Raw genomic sequence first — 22759 nt, 5'->3', positions numbered from 1 at the left:
CTGCCCCAACTGGGGCTAGAACAGGGGTGGGCAATTCCGGTCCTCAAGGGCTGAAAATTGGTCAGGTTTTCAGGATATCCCTAATAAATATGCATTGAGAGATTTGCATACAACTGAGGCAGTATGCATGCACATCTCTCCCATGCATATTCATTAGATTTATCCTGAAAACCTGGCCAGTTTGTGTCCTTGGAGGACTGGAATTGCCCACCCTGGGCTAGACTATTATAAGCCTTCATTTGCAGCTACTACTCAGGTAGGTTTCCATTTTTAAATTCACTCTCCTCGCTTCCAAGTCCAGCAATTGCAGCGAGTCTTCCTCAGAACCTGGTACTAGTGCAGAGCTCCCCAAACAGATCCAGATGACTGCACCATTGGCTTTTCAGGATCTCCACAAACGTGCATGAGGCAAGACTTTTGAACAGTGAGTCTGCACTGGATGCAAAGTTCTCTCATGCATATTCACTGTGGACAGCCCAAAAAGCCAACTGGTTATGGGGTCACCAGGAAAGTCTTAGGAAATTCTGCACTGCTGTACTCTTGAACCAATCATTAGGTGTTGTAGTTTGAAAGATGGCTAAGGCTTTCTTCCTCGCAGAGGCTCTAAATGCTGCCTTACACTGCCCCCCAGTCCTTGCCAGCTAAAGCAGGTGGCAGACGCAGGAAATGAATCAGAGTCTTCTGGCTGGCCATTCACTGATCACAAACAGTAGGAAATTAGGTTCAAGGGCAGCAATCTCCATGTGGTGCAAGGAGGAAGGGTGATATCTATTCTCCACCAACAATATCCATGAACTGTATCTGCATACATTTCATCCAAGAGCCAAGTTAATTTGCATAATCGGCTATCCTGAAAAAGAGACTTGTTTCCAGCCCTATAAGATGAATTTGAGATGTAGTTTTTGGATAGGAGACATTCATTCACACATGTAGTCTGGGCTTACTTCATGATTAATACTCCAAATCAGGTTATCACCTCTTCTTTCTATCTGTAAATACTTAACCGACACATCTTTATGACATTAACTATTTTGCCGCTATACATGGCTATATATTTCCAAACTCCAAGTTCTAAGTCACTTAAAATCCAATTTTCAGTTCTCCATAAAGCCTGGTGTTCTAAGTTATTTAAAATCCAGTTCTTGATTATCTGGAAAGCCTGTTTGTTCTAAGTTTCGTAAAAGCTACCTTTCTGTTCACTGAAAAGCCTGTTTGCTGCATTCCGATGTTTCCAACAAACGTCGGTCTATAAAAATGTTTAATTAAATAAATAAATGTTTAAATCTGTTTATTAAATAATTTCAAGGTAAGATACAATCATGGCCTGAAAACTATGACTCTGAGCCTACCAGGCATATAAAAGAATATACAGTAAAGGCATTCCACAGTGATCTACAAAATAGCCTCTTTCCTCGCCCAGCAACACGCCCCCCCCCCCCCCCCCAATCAGACAAGAGTGTTAATGTAACAAGCAACCTATACTATAGTCAGTAAGTGTTTAAAATTATACTCCTAGCCTGTGTTGCTAGAGAATCAATATAGGGCATCCATATGTCCAATATTTTCTTCTAGGCGATCTCCTTTTCCCAACCAGCATCTCCATAAGCAAAAAATGGACAGTGTTCCTCCAAAATAAGAAAAGCAGGTCCATCTCCTGCCTCTAATGATGTATAATAGTAGTTCTAGCAACCAGAAAAACTTTTGAGACCCACAGATTTTGAAAAGCTGTATGATGTTCTCCCAAATTCATATACCCAAATAGTGCTAGTTGAGGAGAAAAGGACAATCTTACAGAAATATCAATATGGAGAAAGTGTTCTATTTCTTTCCAAAAGGATTGGCTATTAATACAAGACCATAAAGCGGGTCCAAGCGTACCAGGCACCACCTTGCATTTTATACATAAATCTGAATCAGTTGAACCAGCTAGGAAGGCCTGTCTTTGAGATATATACGTTCTGAAAAGGATTTTATACCTTGTCTCTCGCAGTTGCATATTCTGTGTGATCTTTCTTATGTATCCAATGCATACAATAAAGGAGGGAAGAGAAAACTGAATGTGCAATTCCTGAGTCCATTTAGCCCACAAGGCTTCCAGAGAGAATGCAAGAATAATAAGGGGCAATGATTTATGAAATGAAGATAAAGTATGCCTCCCAGGGTCTTCCATATCAAACCAATCCTGAAATGTCTCCCACCTTTTATCCAGTAACACTTCTGATGGCAGTGAATTAATATAATGTCAGATCTGTAAATAACTAAAAACATCTATTGTCCATTTTCCTAGTTTTTCCTATAGAGTCTAATGGTAACATTTTCCTGTTATGTGCAGTAACATAAATTCCACCCAGGGCCCAATCTGCAAAAACATTCCTGTCAATAACTGGTCAGAAATTAAGATTACCAGTAATAGGGAAAAGAGGGATACTATATAATTCAGTTTTAATTTGGAAGTGATCCAGAGCCACGTCCTCCTGGTGGATGAAATTAAAACATGATTTTTTCAAGAAAGCTGGCAACTGGGAGACTTCCACATGGTGCACATAGAAAACATAATGTAACTGTAGGGGACAAACACGTTTTGATTCCAAATGGTAAAAAAAAAAAAAAGTTCCCATAATTATTTCCCCTCCTGCACAGGGCCGGATTTTTAAAAAGGTTACGGGCGTAAATCCAGAGGACCTATTTTAAAAAGGCCCGATAACGCACGTAAAGCCCCGGGACGCATATAAGTCCCTGGGGCTTGCAAAACGGGGCGGTCCAGGGGCAGGGCCAGAGGCCTCCGACAGAGCGGCCATTGCTGCTCTGTCGGAGGATCGCGTGCCGGCAGGCTGCAGGCAGGTGCAAAAGGTAAGATAAACATTTGGGGGCGTTTAGAGTAGGGCTGGGGGGGGGGGGGGGGGGGGAAGGTTAGGGGAAGGGGTGGGAAGGTCAGGTTAGGGGGAGGGAACGGGGAAAGGCAGCGTGGCTTGCGCGCATTAGGTGCACAATTGTGCACCCCCTTGCGTGCACATGCAACTTATAAAATCGGGTGTATATGTGCGCGCGCCAGGTAGCACGCGTGCTTCTTTTAAAATCTACCTCACAGTGCTTATATAATCACACATCAGGTAAGCCCATTCCACCCTGTTTATCAAGACCCATTAATTGAGTCAACGATACCCTAGATTTCCCACCCTTCTGATTAATTTTCTGTTGTAATACGTAGTACGAAACACTTTAAAACTAGGTTATGTTACAATTTATTTTAGAACACAAAACAAAGGCAGTTAACTATGGAGAATTAATTTGTAATGGGAAACTATTAATTGAATTAAAAATTTGAACATGGAGTTGCTATCAATCAAAAACCAGGGATTAAAATATCTATGAAGTGAATTCCCTTGAATCCAAAGTAAATAAATCACTTGTGCACTAACTCTACCCATTCCTTGGATTGTGCCCGTTTAAGGTTGTCAGCATATGTTAAAATCAAACATCAAACATTTTGAGAAAGTACTTATTTATGTTAATCCATGGGGTTTCAGTAATTAGAAGATGAACATTGTATATCACTTAATTTTAAGCACTTGATGCATTCAGACTAGTAGCCAACAGAATATATATATTTATTTGAAACAAAACACTTCATTGGCATTAGATCTTCATAAAACTCACCTTGTTCTTCTAGATACCAACTAACTATAAGCAATTCTAACAAATCATTTTATTTAGAAAAGCTGGCTTCAGAGTTGTACAGGGTAATTTTACTAAAATGGGCGTGTTGGGTTTTTGGCGAACACATTTTGTTCATACCAAGTGATATACAGAACCAGTTACACATTTTAGTAAGCTAAAATTACACAATGTACTGATTACAGAGGGTCACAATCAGACTGCACCGAGTGATGTTTGCACTTTGATAGCTTTCTCCTTGCCAGCATTTCCATGAACCTCACTGGTTAAAGATGAGCTGGAGATAGTTCAGTCTTCCCCCCTGTGGTTATCACCTGGATTAGACTTCCTGATTTTGGCCTGTTCTTGCCAATAATCCATTCATAAAACATGCTATTAGAAAGGAAAAAAATCTTGTTTAGTGAAGAAGATCACACATTTAAAGAATGTAATTGCTTAGCATGAATCTGACTACTCTGGCTAAGGATGTGTCCAGAAGCTAGGCCTTCATGGATTCAGAGTTCTCATAACACACATCACATGACTGTAACAGTGAGGACATAAGAGAAACAGCAAATGTGCAGAATCACAAGAAAAGCCAACAGTTTCAGATGGGCAGATGGAAAAGGGGCTATAACAGAGAGAGAAAATTTTGTAATCCTGAAAACTAGAAAACAAAGCCTTTCTGCTTTCTGGGTTCTTGTGACAACAGAAAGAGGAAGTATGGCATTGCTTTATTATTGTAACTATTGCGTGTGTGCGCGTGTGTGTGTGTGCGCAATAGCTTTATTGCATTGCTTTCTGCTGAGCATATAATAAAACACTGTTATTCTGGAATCTATTGTGTATTGATTCAGAGCATGAGTAAGTGTATAGTGCTTTGAGTTTAACAGGTCCTGTCAGGGTTTGCACCTGCAGGGATATGGGTTTCGTGTTCGGGGCAGCATACCTGGAAGCATACCAGCCCTGTTTGAGTTCCAGAATAGGGGATTCTGATCCTGTGAATTGCTGCAAGCACAAAGTGAACCCATAACAGGTGCCAAGTGATACAAATATACAGCATCAAAAATTCCCAAACTTGTCCAACAGAGGTTTTAAACATTTAGGATGAGGGAATGGGAATCAGGTTAGGGGGCCCACAATTAATTTTCTTTTTATCTAATCTGAGTAACACTTAACCGGTTATCTTCAAAAGATATCCAGTTAAGTGGCAGGTTAACCAGTCACTCAAGGCCGGATAACTTTAAACCTAACTGGCATTATTCAAAAGCTGGCTAGTCAGGTTTAAAATTATTTATTTACTGCTTTTATATACCGGTGTTCGTATGTACATCACATCGGTTTACAGTAAACAAATAGTAAAAATTGGACAGAGAAAGGAGCAAGAGTTACACTGAACATTATAAATAATCGCAAAAACCAATAAAAGAGAAAGATTATAAGTTTAGTGTCGTAATAAGAAATTAGATGGGAGAGCAATGAATAAGTTACAATAATATGAAACAATAAATAAAATAAGTAACAACAAGAACTATATACAGGAGGATTGAAGTTGTGTATTAGCGTGAGGTGGGGGGGGGGGGGGAGTTAAGTAAAGGCCTGTTTGAAGAGCCATGTCTTTAATTTCTTTTTGAATTTCTGAGTGCAGGGTTCCAGTCGTAGGTCTCGAGGCATCGAGTTCCAGTGAGAGGGGCCAGCAATGGAAAGTGCTCTCGCTCTGGTGGAGACGAGATGGGTGAGTTAGGTGTGGGGATATATAAGAGTGCCGGGTGTGGGGATATATCGAGTGCCGGTGTAGGCGGATCTGGTGGGTCTGATAGGGGTTTGGAATTGAAGAGAGTTGTTTAGTCAGTGTACATTTTGGTTATGCAGGGACTTGTGTATTATTATGAGAGTCTTGTGTAGGATTCTGAAGTGCATTGGGAGCCAGTGGAGGTCTTTAAGGATGGGAGTGATGTGATCGTTTTTGCAGGTATTAGTAAGGACTCTGGCAGTAGCATTTTGTAGCATTTGAAGGGGTTTGAGGGTGGTAGCAGGGAGGCCTAGTAGAAGGAGTTGCAGTAGTCAATTTTGGAGAAGATAATAGTCATGGAGGATGGTACGGAAGTCATTAAGATGGAGGAGGGGTCTGAGATTTTTGAGAACATGTAGTTCTCAAATTATCCAGTTAAAGTCAGCAAGATTTTAATCTAGAATATTCGGTGGGACATTTATCCTGCTGAATATCTGGGACAAGCTATGAGTTAAGGCAGCGCGAGCTTGTCTCGCGCTGCTGAGGATAACGGGTGGCAAGCGAGCAGGAAAGTTAAAAGAGAAAGGGTGGAATCTGGAAAGAGAGGGGGGTGCGGGCGTTTAAGGGACAAATGGCAGCGCTTAATTTCAAATCGGGTGAAGGGATTGGTTAGACAGGATTAGTCTTTGTGGGCAGCCGTTTTCGCGCCTCAGTTGGTGTGGAAACAGCTGAGGCAGCAGGTGAGTAGGTTGTCAGGAATAGAGCTCGTCATTTGAAACAATATATTAAAATTTAGGTAAAGCTTATAAAAAACAAAAAAAAACATTTAAAATTAGTTATCGGATCCCGTTTAATTTTAACCAAGTTGGGATCCTACATACCCTGGTTCAGGTATATCCAGGAGAGCTCGTGACCGTGGCCGCGATCCGCCCCCCAGGCCTGAGGTGAGTTTTTCTGAAGGCCGTCCGATGGCCGGTTTGCTGCCGCAGCCTGCTGCTGAGGCCCTTCCTAGCCAGCCCGCGCGTCGAGGAGGGACAGTTCCTTGCAGACCCCCCCCCCCCCCTTGCATGCCCCGACTCGTTTCCGAATTTTCAGCCTCCATTTTTTGCGGCGCCAGAGCCCCCTTTTATCGGTGATACGACGTTGACTATGCTTGCAGACTCGGGCGAGAGCGGCCCAGAGTCTGCAGACGTGGATTTGCCGGCTCCTTCATCGGAAGTGATAGCCAGCGTGGCTTCTTCAGAGGCTGAGGCAGAGATTTCCCTCAATGCCTCTGAATTTGTTTTTTTTTCCCCGATCAGAATGGTTCCCCTCCTGCGGGTGCCTGGGTTTTGGATCCTGTTGAGGAGTGCCACCTTCGGGCCAGGCGGGCTACCCCCTTTGGGGGGAGGGGCGCCAAGAGAACAGGAAAGCGCAGTTCTGGTGCTATGGGTAAGGCTGGGAATTTATCTGGTTCGAAAAGAAAGAGTAAGGCCTTGTTGTCAAGTAGTTCGGCGAGTGTGACGGATGCTGCCTCTGCTGCCCCTACAAAGTTGATGTCAGTTGCTAATAAGGGAGATGTGAGGAGGGGCGGGGGGAAAGTAGTAGTGCACGAGGTGCGAGCTTCTCAGTGCGACCGGTGAATTCAGGGCAGCTTGGGAAACAAGTCATTAACCCTCAGCTAAGAAAACTTCCTGCTGGGCAGAGTCAGGGAGGGAGGGCAGAGTGTAGTATTCAAGGGAGGACAGGCTAGGTTCAGGAATAGGGCAGCGCAAGGTGATAAGCTAGAACTGAGCTAGAACTGTTTCATGATCCTGAGGCTGGAGAGGATACGAGTAGGGGAGACAGGGGTAATTTTAGGGGATGGCCAGTATGGTATAGTCAGGAGTCAAGTAGCAATGAGTTTGTTCCCAGTGCAGGTCCAGCTGGGTTAGGAGCAAGTGGTAGAAGAGCGCGGACTTTAAAGGAGGCAAGTGTGCTTGCTTCAAGGAAGAAAGTTATTAAAGGTGCAGTGGACAGGGCATACGTAGGAAAAAAAGGGTAGGGGGGACATCTTTTCTTCACAGCCGGAAGATAAGGTCGTGCCAGAGACTTCGAGGCAAGAGGCATGGAGAGAGAGAATTTCCAGGAACGGCACGTGGTCGGGACAGCAGTGGTTCACTTGCTGGAGGATGGAATGCTGCAGTCCGCAGAGAGTGGGATGCTCCAGCAGGTGCAGGTGAGAAAGAAAGGGAATACAAGCATAAGAATAAAGGAAAGGCTAAAGAAAAAGGGAGTTATCATCGTCCAGTTCCTCGTCCAGTTCATCCGATACTTCGGATGCCTCTTCTGATTCGGGGCCTAAGTATAGGGAAGTATTGGGAGAAGGGCCACAGCATGAGGTGGGACACTCGGCGAGTGCAACATTAGCGGAGTTATGGGAAGGTGTGCCTAGGAGACTTCATAGGTGCATTCATAAGAGGAAATATGTAAACATTTTCCGGCTATTGGAGGGAAGAAGGGGAAGTAAGAAGAGTAAAAAGAAGGATAAGAAAAAGAATAAGAAGTCTGGGAGTCCAAGAGTGGCTAAGAATATAGGGGCGGATTTTAAGAGCCCTGCTCGCTGGTGAGCCTATTTTACATAGGCCTACCGGCGCGCGCAGAGCCCCGGGACTCGCGCAAGTCCTGGGGTTTTCTGAGGGGGGCGTGTCGGGGGCGGGCCCGAACCGCGCGGCGTTTTCGGGGCGTGTTGGGAGCGTTCCGGGGGCGGGCCCGGGGGCATGGCCGCGCCCTCCGGACCCGCCCCCAGGTCGCGTCCCGGTGCGCTAGCGGCCCGCTGGTGCGCGGGGATTTACGTCTCCCTCCGGGAGGCGTAAATCCCCCGACAAAGGTAAGGGGGGGTTTAGACAGGGCCGGGCGGGTGGGTTAGGTAGGGGAAGGGAGGGGAAGGTGAGGGGAGGGCAAAAGAAAGTTCCCTCCGAGGCCGCTCCGATTTCGGAGCGGCCTCGGAGGGAACGGGGGTAGGCTGCGCGGCTCGGCGCGCGCCGGCTATACGGAATTGATAGCCTTGCGAGCGCCGATCCAGGATTTTAGCGGCTACGCGCGTATCTACTAAAATCCCGCATACTTTTGCTTGCGCCTGATGCGCCAGCAAACGTACGCCAAATCGCGCGGTTTGAAAATCTACCCCATAGTGAATTGGGTGCAGGGGTTTTTACGTTTAGCTAGTGTTGTGGGACATTATGATCCATCTCAGCATGGAGCCTTGCTGTCACACGCTGACAGCATACTAGGTGCGTTCCGGGATTATGGGCATGGCTCAACTATGATGAAAAAAATACCTAAAAAAAGAGCAGGGTAAGTTTCGCATGATCTTGAACCTGTCTTACCGAAAGAACGGGTCATGAATGATTTTATTCCTAGGGAGTATTGTTCAGTGCGTTATGCTTCCTTCGATGAGGCAGTTCGGTTAGTGATGAGGGCAGGGAAAGGGGCATTATTAGCCAAAGCTGATATCGAATCTGCTTTTCGGTTGTTGCCCATCCATCCGTGCAGTTTTCCTCTTTTAGGTTTCTGTTTTGAAGGTCAGTATTATGTGGACAAGTGTTTGCCGATGGGTTGTGCAGTGTCTTGTGCCTTCTTTGAAGCCTTTAGTACATTTTTGCAGTGGGTTGTAGTGCAGAGTACAGGCTCGGATTGGATGTTACATTACTTAGATGATTTTTGCTTTGTAGGACCGTCTGAGTCAAATTTATGTCAGATGCAGTTAGATGGTTTTTTGCAGGTAGCGCTAGCACTGGGAGTACCAATAGCGAGTGATAAGACTGAGGGTCCAGTAACTCGGCTTACCTTTTTGGGTATTGAACTGGACTCCGAGGCCATGGAGTCACGTTTGCCTGAGGACAAAGTTGTGAGGTTAAAAGGGTTAGTGCAGTTTGTGCGCAGGGCTTCTAAGGTTACGTTATGGCAGATGCAATCTTTAATAGGTGCATTGAACCTCGCATGTAGGGTAATTCCAATGGGTAGGGCATTTATTCGGCGGCTCTCAAGTACTACAATGGGTGTTAGGGCTAGTCATCACTATATTAGGGTGACACGCAGGGTAAAGGACAAATTAGTTGTATGGGAAGTTTTCTTGGAATCATTTAATGGCATTTGCATCATGCAAGGTGAGGAAGTATCGAATAGTGATATTGAGCTTTTCTCAGATGCAGCGGGAGTGTTCGGGTTTGGAATATAATTTCAAGTAAATTGGTGTGCAGAACAGTGGCCAGAGGATTGGATAGAGGAGGGGCTGATCAAGAATATTAATTATTTGGAATTATTCCCAATAGTAGTTGCATTGAGTATTTGGGGACAACAACTAGCTAATAGGAAAGTATTATTTTGGTGTGATAATTTGGGGGTAGTCCAAGTTATTAACAAACAGTCAGCCAAATGCCCTAGGGTGTCCGCGTTGCTTTGGGAGCTCGTTTTTCTCTGTTTAAAATGGAATGTGAGTATTAGGACGAAACATGTGCCAGGAGAACAGAATGTAATAGCGCATGCACTTTCTCGTTTTAAGTGGCAGGAATTCTTATTTGTGTGGTTGTAGGGTTGTAATGCAATATTTATGTACTGCGGGATGGCAGGGTGGCCCTGTAGAGGATGGAATTATTATACAATTCATCTTGTGGGCAAGAAACAGTGGATATTCGTTGTCATCCGTGCGAAGCAACATTGCTGGGTTCTCCTTTTTCCAAAAGTTAAAAGGCTGGGGTAACCCGGCAATGAGTTTCCTGGTAAAAAGTGTGTTGGGAGGTTGGAAAAAGGAGAAGGGGAACACGCCGGATGGGAGGCTTCCCATCAGATATGAGGATCTCATAGTGATGGTTGGGCATTTGGAGAGGGTATGTTGGTCCAGTTATGAGGTGTTGCTCTTTCGTACAGCTTTTGTGATAGCATTCTTTGGTGCTATGAGACTGAGGGAGTTAGTAGCAACTTCCAGGGTGAACCAAGCTGGGACCAGTTTGAAGGCGAATCATGTTTGGGTATGCAATAGGGCGGTGACAGTCTGTATACATCACTCGAAGGTTGATCAACAGGGGCAGGGTCATTTCTTAACATTAGTGCCAGCGGCTGATGTGTCTGTGTGTCTGGTGTGAACTATTCAGACTTTTGTTAAGTTGAGACCAAAGGTCTCAGGTTCATTTTTAGTGCAAGCGGATGGATCGCCGTTGACTGTTTTTCAGTTTGTGCAAGTGTTGAAAAGAATGATTAAGACTTTGGGGTGGAATATGAAGCGTTACACGTCCCATTCTTTTCGGATAGGAGCAGCGACGTCGGCTGCCAAGGGTGGATTGTCCAGTAGAGCGATACAATCTATAGGTCAGTGGAAGTCATAGAAACATAGAAACATAGAAATGACGGCAGAAGAAGACCAAGCGGCCCATCCAGTCTGCCCAGCAAGCTTCACACATTTTTTCTCCCATACTTATCTGTTTCTCTTAGCTCTTTGGTTCTATTTCCCTTCCTCCCCCACCATTAATGTAGAGAGCAGTGATGGAGCTGCATCCAAGTGAAATATCAAGCTTGATTAGTTAGGGGTAATAGGGGTAGTAACCGCCGCAATAAGCAAGCTACACCCATGCTTATTTGTTTTAACCCAGACTATGTTATTCAGCCCTTATTGGTTGTTTTTCTTCTCCCCTGCCGTTGAAGCAGAGAGCTATGCTGGATATGCATCGAAAGTGAAGTATCAGGCACATTTGGTTTGGGGTAGTAACCGCCGTAACAAGCCAGCTACTCCCCGCTTTGTGAGTGCGAATCCTTTTTTCTTCTCCCCTGCCGTTGAAGCTATGCTGGATATGCGTGAAGTATCAGTTTTTCTTTTCCCCTGCCGTTGAAGCAGAGAGCTATGCTGGATATGCGTGAAGTATCAGTTTTTCTTCTCCCCTGCCGTTGGAGCAGAGAGCTATGCTGGATGTGCATCGAAAGTGAAGTATCAGGCACATTTGGTTTGGGGTAGTAACCGCCGTAACAAGCCAGCTACTCCCCGCTTTGTGAGTGCGAATCCTTTTTTCTTCTCCCCTGCCGTTGAAGCTATGCTGGATATGCGTGAAGTATCAGTTTTTCTTTTCCCCTGCCGTTGAAGCAGAGAGCTATGCTGGATATGCGTGAAGTATCAGTTTTTCTTCTCCCCTGCCGTTGGAGCAGAGAGCTATGCTGGATGTGCATCGAAAGTGAAGTATCAGGCACATTTGGTTTGGGGTAGTAACCGCCGTAACAAGCCAGCTACTCCCGGCTTTGTGAGTGCAAATCCTTTTTTCCACATTTCCTCTTGCTGTTGAAGCTTAGATTGATGTTGGAGTCACAGTAACCATGTGTATGTTTATTGAATAAGGGTATTGTGTCCAGGCAGTAGCCATCATTCTGGCGAGTTACCCACTCTTCATTGGCGGCCTCTTGACTTTATGGATCCACAGTGTTTATCCCACGCCCCTTTGAAGTCCTTCACAGTTCTGGTCTTCACCACTTCCTCCGGAAGGGCATTCCAGGCATCCACCACCCTCTCCGTGAAGAAATACTTCCTGACATTGGTTCTGAATCTTCCTCCCTGGAGCTTCAAATCGTGACCCCTGGTTCTGCTGATTTTTTTCTTATGGTAAAGGTTTGTCATTGCCTTTGGATCATTAAAACCTTTCAAGTATCTGAAAGTCTGTATCATATCTCCTCTGCTCCTCCTTTCCTCCAGGGTGTACATATTTAGATTCTTCAATCTCTCCTCGTACGTCATCCGATGAAGATCCTCCACCTTCCTGGTCGCCCTTCTCTGTACTGCTTCCATCTTGTTTTTGTCTTTTTGTAGATACGGTCTCCAGAACTGAACACAGTACTCCAGGTGAGGCCTCAACAAGGACCTGTACAAGGGAATAATCACTTCCCTTTTCTTACTCGATATTCCTCTCTCTATGCAGCCCAGCATTCTTCTGGCTTTTGCTATCGCCTTGTCGCATTGTTTCGCAGACTTCATATCATTAGACACTATCACCCCAAGGTCCCTCTCCTGCTCCGTGCACATCAGCCTTTCCCCCCCCATCGAATACAGTTCATTCGGATTTCCACTCCCCATATGCATGACTTTGCACTTCTTGGCATTGAATCTCAGCTGCCATATCTTCGACCACTCTTCCAGTTTCCTTAGATCCCGTCTCATTCTCTCCACTCCTTCCGGCGTGTCCACTCTGTTGCAGATCTTAGTGTCATCCGCAAAAAGACAAACCTTACCTTCTATCCCGTCCGCAATGTCGCTCACAAAGATATTGAACAGGACCGGTCCCAACACCGACAAGCTTTTTTGTCGTATGTAAGGCATGGTTTATAAAAAAAAAAGGGGGGGGGAGGGCATAGGAAAAGAGGTAGTAACATTTATTTCTTTCTTACAGAATTGCGGGAGAGACATGGGGATCAGGAATGTGCCTGGGTCGTGGGCTATTCTTTCGTGCATTGGGCACAGCGCAGAGCTGAGATGAAAGCCGTATGGAATGCATCTAAATTTGGAGGCCAAGAATTGGAGCATCAAATGGTTTAGTCGTCGGGGGATAAAGTGGGAGGGATTACTATCCTTCTTGCAAACATGTGTTATTGGGAGTAGGGTGCCACAAATTATGTTAATTCATTTGGGAGGTAATGATATTGGTGAGTGTTCATGTAAGGACATGGTAACAAAAGTCAGAAAGGACTTCGCGGCACTTAAGAACGGGATGCCTAAGACTAGGTTAGGGTGGTCGGATAAAATCGTGAGGTTACAATTTCAGGACTTATCAATATGGTACAAAGGGGTTAAGAAGATGAACAAACAAATTGGGAAATGGTTGGTGAAACACGGGGGGTTTTGGGTGAGGCATGATTGGTCATGGGAGGTTATTCCTGGTCTTTTTAGGTCTGATAGGGTGCATTTGTCAGACGTGGGTATTGATTTATTCAATAACGCATTGCAGGAAGGATTGGAGCAGGTCATTGATGAAAAATAGGGGCCGCAGTGGGGGGGGAACAATGACAGCTTAAGTTGTCATTGTTCTATGGCGGTAAACCCGAGCCCAATGTTGTTGATTTTGTTATTGTATTGTTAAAAGGTATTCAAGGGGGGGGGGGAATCTTATGTAGCGTGGGGGCTGCTACATGAGATGGCCAATGAGCAAGAGGGGGGCCGATGCTCAGAGGCCGTGTTACTTACCCACGCTGGGAAGAGGTGGGGTAAGACAATTGGAGGACATCGGAGTAGCTCTACCACTGGGTCGAGGTGGGGGGCATGTCAATAAGGATGTGACAAATGGGGGAGGGGGTGATGTTTAGAATTGTATTAATGGTTAGGGGCTCGGGTTATGTTGAAATAAACTGCGGCCTTTATTTAACCAAATAAATGTGGTTTCTGGGAATAATAAAGGGTGGGTGGGGGAGGGTACTAGGTTGGGAAAGTGAGTCTTGCCTCTCCCAGTTACTAATTTTAGCTGGATACCTTGTCCACTGGCTGTCTTTTTGAATATTATCCCACAAAGGCTACAAAATCCCCCCTCCAATCACTTCTCTTTTCTCTTAACCATGCATGAACTACAACAATACAAGTATGTGATTTCCTTGATTTAGAGAGACAAACTGACATAGTACCATTTACCTTTACTTTTTTCTAACCCTGCCTTGTAATAAACTCAAAACAAAAAGAGAGATTTTTCTAAGGTTCTATGGTCAGGTGAGCTGCAACCTGTCAGAACAGAAATAGGGCATGACCCACATGTCCATCCCTAAAATGAGATGCTCCATTTACATTTTGTTATACTGTATGGGTCTAGACATGGTATTTTTAAAACATCTACAGTTTACAGTGCTAGACAAAATGATTGTCCACCTTCAAAAATATAAAAACTTTAAAAAATAAAAACAAAAAAAAAAAACAACCCAGTGACAGGAAGTTGTGTAAATTTCTGGGAATCTTTTGGTCATCGTATGTACACTCACTTAGCAATAAATTCTAATGGTGTCCAGGAACTGAAGTCTGCGTTAGGCATTGATGTTCTGTTCGCTGGTGTATCCAAGGTAACCCTGCGATTGGGAGAGATAAGCCTTTTATTTGTGCAGCATGTTTTTCATTACAACTGCTATCCTCTTTCACTCTCAATACTGTGTGTATAATGTGTCTTTAGTGAAATCATAAGACAGAGAACAGCACCAATATCTATATAAAATACTATATAGAGAGTAAAAGTTGAACAAATACCACAGCACCAAAAGAAAAAAACCCAGCCCTAATAAATATTAATGTTAATGTATGCCCCTATGGAAAAATTAAACAGCTTCAACCCAATTCGACAGGGAGGCCCCATTATAGAGCTGAGTCACGGCCAGGTCCGTATTCAAAAAGGTTTGTCTGGCTAAGTTCAGGAGATTTTAATTACAGGTGAGAATTTAAAGTTTAATTAGGGCTGGGGAATAGTGTTTGGTGCTGGGTGGCATCCTTTTGCTAGTAACTCACAGAAAATACTGAAAATTCAATACAGGTGAATGAGCTTCCGCCACCAGTACAGGCAGGCACACAGTAAAGTTCATCCTTACAGTAGAATGTCCTTAATTTGGTTGCTGTGGTCTTCCCAGTGTCAGTGCCACTAACCGACTGCATGTTCTCAGGGACAGAATAAACCAGTCCAGGTTTGCCTCATTGTATGTATGAGAACTTGTAGCCCTTCTTCACTAACTTAGCATTCCCAACCGGTGTGCCATGGCTGAAGTGCAGATGTCGCACATACAGAAGGGAGAGCAGAAAGCTTAAAGTAGTCCACAAACTTTCAAGTTCACAGAAAAGTGTCATTTAATTCAGTTTTAAACGTTTCCAAACGGCTACTCCAAACATAATATACAGGATGAGGTTTTCAACCAGGTCCCCCGACCTGGTTGAAAGTGCAGATGTGCCACAGCTGCATTCTCCTTTACTCTTTTGCTCCTGGCCTGCAGGATGTCCTCCCGCCAGCAAGGGGTGTGGGAGAGCAGCATTTATCAGCAGCTGCTCCTGCTTTACCCCTCTGCTGGCTCTCCCCTGCAACAGATACTGCACAGGGCTCTGTAGGCTTGTGAGGCTTGCTGACCCCGTGCAGTTCAGATTGCAGAGGGAAACTAGCGAAGAAGGAAGAAGCAGCACTCGGTAAGCCTGCTCCCAGACTTTTGCTGGTCAAGGATTGGGGGGAAAGTGACGGATGAATGTGCCATAGAGTGTGGAGGGAGAGGGAAGGGAAGGAGATGATGCCAGAGGTTGGGGGAGAATGGTGGAGGGAGAGGGAAGATGATGATTTAAGGGGGTGGGAGGGAAAGGTAGAAGGAGAGGGAAGGTGATAATTCCAGGGGGAGAGGTTGAGTGAAGGTGATGCCAGGGGGTGAAGGCAATGGGAAGAGAAGGTGATGCGAGGAGGTAGGGAACAGTGTACAACAGGGGTGGACATTGTTTAAAAATACCATCTTAGAAGCGCAGTCCAAATGTATTCCACCTATTAAGAAAGGTGGAAGGAAGGCAAAACGATTGCTGGCATGGTTAAAAGGTGAGGTGAAAGAGGCTATTTTAGCCAAAAAAAAAACCATCCTTCAAAAATTGGGAGAAGGAGCCATCTAAAGAAAATAGGAATATAAGAGTGTCCCTATACTCTTAGAATTACTGTCTTTTCCAATACCACTGCTGTGTTTTGATAAATGTATATTTTTTCTCCCTCCAATATGATGCTATGATCCAACACTGTATTCTTTGGCAGTCGGTTCAGCAAATGTTTTTCTGACACCATGAAGCAGAGTCCGATTTCAAAAAAAGTGATATATAGTCTCCATGCCCTCCAAGCAGGGCAGTTAGGTAGACAGCTAGCTCCCATCCTGCTCTGCTCCTGTTAATAGATTGCCATCTACGTTAATGGGTTTGTCTCCATAGCAATACTGAACCGCTATGAACAGCGACATTGATATTCATGTCAGGATCTTTCTACACAGTGATAGTAGACCACTGTGATTAATCACCACTGCTGCTGTGCATCTTCATATAATACAAGACATACCCGAATATTTGGGCCAGTACTGTAGAAACATCAACGTGGCCAACAGCAGGTGCCTCTTCCCTTTATGTGCCAAAGCGGCATGTCACTGCCTCCTTCCCCCAATAAGGCTAGACTGCACAGGTGTAATACCGTTCTTTATAGAGAGTAATTACCACACAGCCTCATGCACCTATAGTTTAGAGAAGTGTTTAACCAGTTAGGTTTTTTTTCTCTGTAAGCACAGAAAATTTTCTTTAGTCTATAAGTTAATCTTGAACTAATATTATATGTTAATTACAAATATTTTGAAAAAAATCAAAGAATCTGGCAATGGACACCATTCAGTACTTTTTAATTATTATACAAACATTTCAGTGTATATAATACATATATATATACACGCACAAACACCTATATATGTGGAGATTATATATAAAAGATTGTGGAGGCTGTAGTACTTTTTATTGAAGCAACATAAAAAGTAGCCAAAAGATTTTGAAGTTTTGTACAAGACCTTTCAAAATACCAAAGTCCCTATCTTTGGATATCAGAATCAATATAAGAACATAAGAAATTGCCATGCTGGGTCAGACCAAGGGTCCATCAAGCCCAGCATCCTGTTTCCAAAAGAGGCCAAACCAGGCCACAAGAACCTGGCAATTACCCAAACACCAAGAAGATCCCATGCTACTGATGCAATTAATAGCAGTGGCTATTCCCTAAGTAAACTTGATTAATACCAGTTAATGGACTTCTCTTCCAAGAACTTATCCAAACCTTTCTGAACCCAGCTAAACTAACTGCACTAATCACATCCTCTAGCAGCAAATTCCACAGCTTAATTGTGCTTTGAGTGAAAAAGAATTTTCTATGAATAGTCTTAAATGTGCTACTTGCTAACTTCATGGAATGTCCCCTAGTCCTTCTATTATCCGAAAGTGTAAATAACCGATTCACATCTACTCGTTCAAGACCTCTCATGATCTTAAAGACCTCTATCATATCCCCCCTCAGCCATCTCTTCTCCAAGCTGAACAGGCCTAACCTTTTCAGCCTTTCCTCATAGGGGAGCTGTTCCATCCCCTTTATCATTTTGGTTGCCCTTCTCTGTACCTTCTCCATCACAACTATATCTTTTTTGAGATATGGCGACCAGAATTGTACACAGTATTCAAGGTGCGGTCTCACCATGGAGCAATACAGAGGAATTATGACATTTTCCGTTTTATTAACCATTCCCTTCCTAATAATTCCTAACATTCTGTTTGCTTTTTTGACTGCTGCAGTACACTGAGCCGACGATTTTAAAGTATTATCCACTATGATGCTTAGATCTTTTTCCTGGGTGGTAGTTCCTAATATGGAACCTAACATCGTGTAGCTACAGCAAGGGTTATTTTTCCCTATATGCAACACCTTGCACTTGTTCACATTAAATTTCATCTGCCATTTGGATGCCCAATCTTCCAGTCTTGCAAGGTCCTCCTGTAATGTATCACAATTCGCTTGTGATTTAACTACTCTGAATAATTTTGTATCGTCCGCAAGTTTGATAACCTCACTCGTCGTATTCCTTTCAAGTTCATTTTTATATATATATATATATATATATATATATATATATATATATTTATTTATTTATTGAGAAGCACCGCTCCAAGTACAGATCCCTGAGGCACTCCACTGTTTACCCTTTTCCACTGAGAAAATTTGACCATTTAATCCTACTCTGTTTCCTGTCTTTTAACCAGTTTGTAATCCATGAAAGGACATCGCCTCCTATCCCATGACTTTTTAGTTTTCTTAGAAGCCTCTCATGAGGAACTTTTTCAAATGCCTTCTGAAAATCCAAATACACTACATCTACCGGTTCACCTTTATCCACGTTTATTAAACCCTTCAAAAAAATGAAATAGATTTGTTAGGCAAGACTTGGGTAAAGCCATGCTGACTTTGTTCCATTAAACCATATCTTTCTGTATGCTCTACGATTTTGATCTTTAGAACACTTTCCATTATTTTTCCCGGCACTAAAGTCAGGCTCACTGGTCTATAGTTACCCGGATTGCCCCTGGAGCCCTTTTTAAATATTGGGGTTACATTAGCTATCCTCCAGTCTTCAGGTACAATGGATGATTTTAATGATAGGTTACAAATTTTTACTAATAGGTCTGAAATTTCATTTTTTAGTTCCTTCAGAACTCTGGGGTGTATACAATCCGGTCCAGGTGATTTACTACTCTTCAGTTTATCAATCAGGTCTACCACATCTTCTAGGTTTATCGTGATTTGGTTCAGTCCATCTGAATCATTACCCATGAAAACTTTCTCAGTACCTCCACAACATCCTCTTCAGTAAACATTGAAGAAAAGAAATCATTTAATCTTTCCGCGATGGCCTTATCTTCTCTAAGTGCCCCTTTAACCCCTCGATCATCTAACGGTCCAACTGACTCCCTCACCGGCTTTCTGCTTCGGATATATTTTTAAAAGTTTTTACTGTGAGTTTTTGCCTCTACGGCCAACTTCTTTTCAAATTCTCTCTTAACCTGTCTTATCAATGTCTTAACTTGCCAACATTTATGCATTATCCTATTTTCTTCTGTTGGATCCTTCTTCCAATTTTTGAATGAAGATCTTTTGGCTAAAATAGCTTCTTTCACCTCCCCTTTTAACCATGCCGGTAATCGTTTTGCCTTCTTTCCACCTTTCTTAATGTGTGGAATACATATGGATTGTGCTTCTAGGATGGTATTTTTTAACAATGACCACGCCTCTTGCCTCTATATTGCTCCATGGTGAGACCGCACCTTGAATATTGTGTACAATTCTGGTCGCCGCATCTCAAAAAAGATGTAATTGTGATGGAGAAAGTACAGAGAAGAGCGACCAAAATGATAAAGGGAATGGAACAGCTCCCCTATGAGGAAAGACTAAAGCGGTTAGGACTTTTCAGCTTGGAGAAGAGATGGCTGAGGGGGGATATGATAGAGGTGTTTAAAATCATGAGAGGTCTAGAACGGGTAGATGTGAATTGGTTTTTTACTCTTTCAGATAATAGAAAGACTAGGGGGCACTCCATGAAATTAGCATGTGGCACATTTAAAACTAATCGGAGAAAGTTCTTTTTCACTCAACGCACAATTAAACTCTGGAATTTGTTGCCAGAGGATGTGGTTAGTGCAGTTAGTATAGCTGTGTTTAAAAAAGGATTGGATAAGTTCTTGGACGAGAAGTCCATTACCTGCTATTAATTAAGATGACTTATATAATAACCACTGCTATTATTAGCAACGGTAACATGGAATAGACTTAGTTTTTGGGTACTTGCCAGGTTCTTATGGCCTGGATTGGCCACTGTTGGAAACAGGATGCTGGGCTTGATGGACCCTTGGTCTGACCCGGTATGGCATATTCTTATGTTCTTAATGATATTAAAAAAGAATATGTACAGAGTAGATAAATTACAAAGTCACTTACGGCAGTATAGCAACAGCAGCAGATCCAGCTGGCAAGCCGCTCTTTTCCCCTCCAAGACTCTGGCAAAGCTGATGTACAGCTGCTTTAGCCATGCCATAAGCTGCCATCCCTAATAAGGCAAAAAAAAATAAATTAAATGACAATTAGTTACTACTTGCAGGAAAACAATGCAAGAAGACTTCAAAAGATATTTTTAGGCAGGAGAGAACCTCAGCACTGTAATATTGTTAAGTTTCGGCCGAAAAAATAGACCAATTGACCCATTCAGTTTGCCCGGTAATTCATGTCCATTCTACAAAGGATATATATCCCAGGTGCCGGCCACAGTGTGTGACTGCCCATTGGATTATCACTCCTTATCTAGGACAATTTGTCATCTCCCTCCTTTGTACCCTACTACTTTGGGGAGACAAGCATACAAGATCTGCATGTTTAGCTCACACCTCCCTAATGAACAGCTAAACCCCTGGGTCCCTGTGGCCTTTTCCAGATGGCACCCTGCCAACACCAATCTACTGCACTGACCTGGCTGGTGTCTGAGGAGTTTGAGCTTTATTTAAGTAATGGCAAATTTAATAATAACCATATCACATATATATTTTGATATATAATGATCAAGACCCCCATTCTTATGGTTCATTGTTATTAATTCTACATCCTGTTGATTACCATAAGCTCTGGGCAGCCTGCCAGACAGACCCGACTGCCAGACAGACCTGGTCAACCCACTAGTTTGCATCCTATTAGACCAACCCAGCTACTGCCCTTTTTCTTTTCATTTTAACTCTTTAGCTGTAGCCTGCCAGGACCAACATGGTTACTCCCATAGCCAGCAGTGTCGCTAGGTCATGCTTCAGCTAGCTCTTACATGTTTTGCAACCAAGTCTCTTTTGTGTTTTTCCCATGACTTCTCAAACTCTATTAATGTTTCAGCCTTCAACACCAGCTCCGGGCTGGAGCTCCTTGCATCCACTACCCTTTTCCATATAAAATTATTATCTGACATTGCTCCTGACTGTACCCATAGTAAGGACATTTTTTTCATCACATTATAAAACAACAGAAACAAATACAAATCATTGTTACAACAGTGTCTAGAGGGTGAGCACTGCACCAGTTGACTTAGTTTTTATTTGGTACAGCAAAGGAAAGGAGACTATTTTTTATTATTCTAAATACATTAACAATTATGCTATTTTAAAATGTCCTTCAATGAGATTTCAAGATGGGAGAGTGCTGGGAATCTGCCCTTTGAGCTCTTATAGTGCCACTGAAATATTTCCTCTCTTGCCTTTTCCTTGATGGGGGAAGAGAAAGAGAAGATTTAGTGCCCTCCCACCGAGACCCCTCACTTGGCAGTTTGCGGAGCTCCCGAACGGAGCCCTGTGGGTGACAGGATCTGTTCCAGGGGGGGACGGGACGGGACACCGAGTTACCTGGGACACCATGGGCTGCCAGTAGAGGAGCTGAAGCGGTGTTAAACTTGCAGAGAGAGGCCACAATATGTCTGCTGCATTGGTGAAGAGAGCAGGGTGTGGAACCTGAATTAAATAAGGGGGTAGCTTTTCAGGATGGTACCTTGACACCACCATGCTGCTGCACTGACCCAGCCAAGCTCTGGGAAGCTGAAGCCTGCCAGTACCAACCTGTTTATCCCTAAGGCTTGTGCTATTGTTAAGTCATGCTTTCGATATATCTTCACTTTTTTTGCAAGGATCCTATTTGCTTATCCCATGCCTTTTTTAAGCTTTCTATTTATTTTTATTATTTACTTGTGTAAACCGATATGATGTGCAAACGAATATCGGTATATAAAAACTTTTAAATAAATAAATAAATAACCCGCCTTTTTTAATATATAATTCATTTGAAGTGGATTACAGCATTATTAGAAAAAAAAATTGCTAACAGGTCATTTGTAGCCTCTACTACCTGCTCAGGGAGGGTATTCTATGCATCCACAACCCTTTCTATAAACATGTTTCCTGAGATTGCTTTTAAGGCTAACCCATTAGAACCTCCTATCATGACCCATTGTTCTAAAACTTCTTTTCCACTGAAAAAGGTTCACTGCTTATGCATTAAATTCCATTTAGGTATACGAGTCTCTCCATCTCTCTTCTCCTCTACATTCTATATCACTGTTTCATCAGGTTAATCACCCCATGATGGTTTTCCTCTTTGTGGACATCAATATCTCATCCCTTTCCTTTTGTTCTCAAATCAAAGCCACAATTAAATGTGGGTTTTTTAAGTTATGTGTTCTTTCAGGGTTAAAACATCTGCTACATAACTGTGATTTCCGCACTGTTGATCAAGCATCCATTTTTCTTCTGATCGATTATTGCAACGGTCTTTATTTGGGTCTTCCTTTGAATTCGTTGCATCCTTTGCAGCTTTTGCTAAATTCTACCGCACGTCTTATTTCTGGGATTAAATGGTATGAACATATCACCCCCATTCTCAGTGATTTGCACTGGTTACCAATACAGCAGTGAGTTGCAGATAAAATTGAGATGATCGCATTAGTTAATTAATTCAAGTACTTGTCCATGGTCTATTCCACTCTTAAAATGATATGAACTCTCTCGACAGTTGAGAGCCTCTCAACGGGGACTACTTGATGTGCCCTCATCCAGAGCTGCTCACCTCACCGCATTTTCGGTGCAGCACCTACTCTTTGGAATATTTTACCAACTGAACTCAGAATGTCTGACTGCATTAAGAAGTTTTGATTCCTTCTGAAAAACTTCCTGTGAAAACAGGTTTTTGGATAAGAGTATTGGGCCTCCTGTGAAAAGCATCTATGCAGTGAATTATGACTTTGTCAATTATGTAAATATGTTTTTTGATAACATGTAAATATAAAACAAATCTTATTATCTGTGAATGT

The 22759-nt window shown here is 43.2% G+C and overlaps 1 protein-coding gene across 1 annotated transcript in view; it reads right to left on the bottom strand.

Annotated features, from left to right (window-relative positions):
* Positions 1 to 3544: 3544 nt before the first annotated feature.
* The window catches only part of QDPR (quinoid dihydropteridine reductase), a 47819-nt gene continuing 28604 nt past the window's right edge, over positions 3545 to 22759 (bottom strand). Inside the window, exons 5-7 of the mRNA XM_029590522.1 lie at positions 19867 to 19975; positions 14339 to 14422; positions 3545 to 4047 (exon numbers count right to left, since the gene is read on the bottom strand). Coding sequence (XP_029446382.1) covers positions 3942 to 4047; positions 14339 to 14422; positions 19867 to 19975 — 299 coding nt within the window. The 3' untranslated portion in view covers positions 3545 to 3941. The remainder of the gene's footprint in view (positions 4048 to 14338; positions 14423 to 19866; positions 19976 to 22759) is intronic.

Source organism: Rhinatrema bivittatum, chromosome 1 (assembly GCF_901001135.1).
Source record: "Rhinatrema bivittatum chromosome 1, aRhiBiv1.1, whole genome shotgun sequence".
NCBI lineage: Eukaryota > Metazoa > Chordata > Amphibia > Gymnophiona > Rhinatrematidae > Rhinatrema > Rhinatrema bivittatum.
This window is presented reverse-complemented; position numbering and strand designations above follow the sequence as displayed.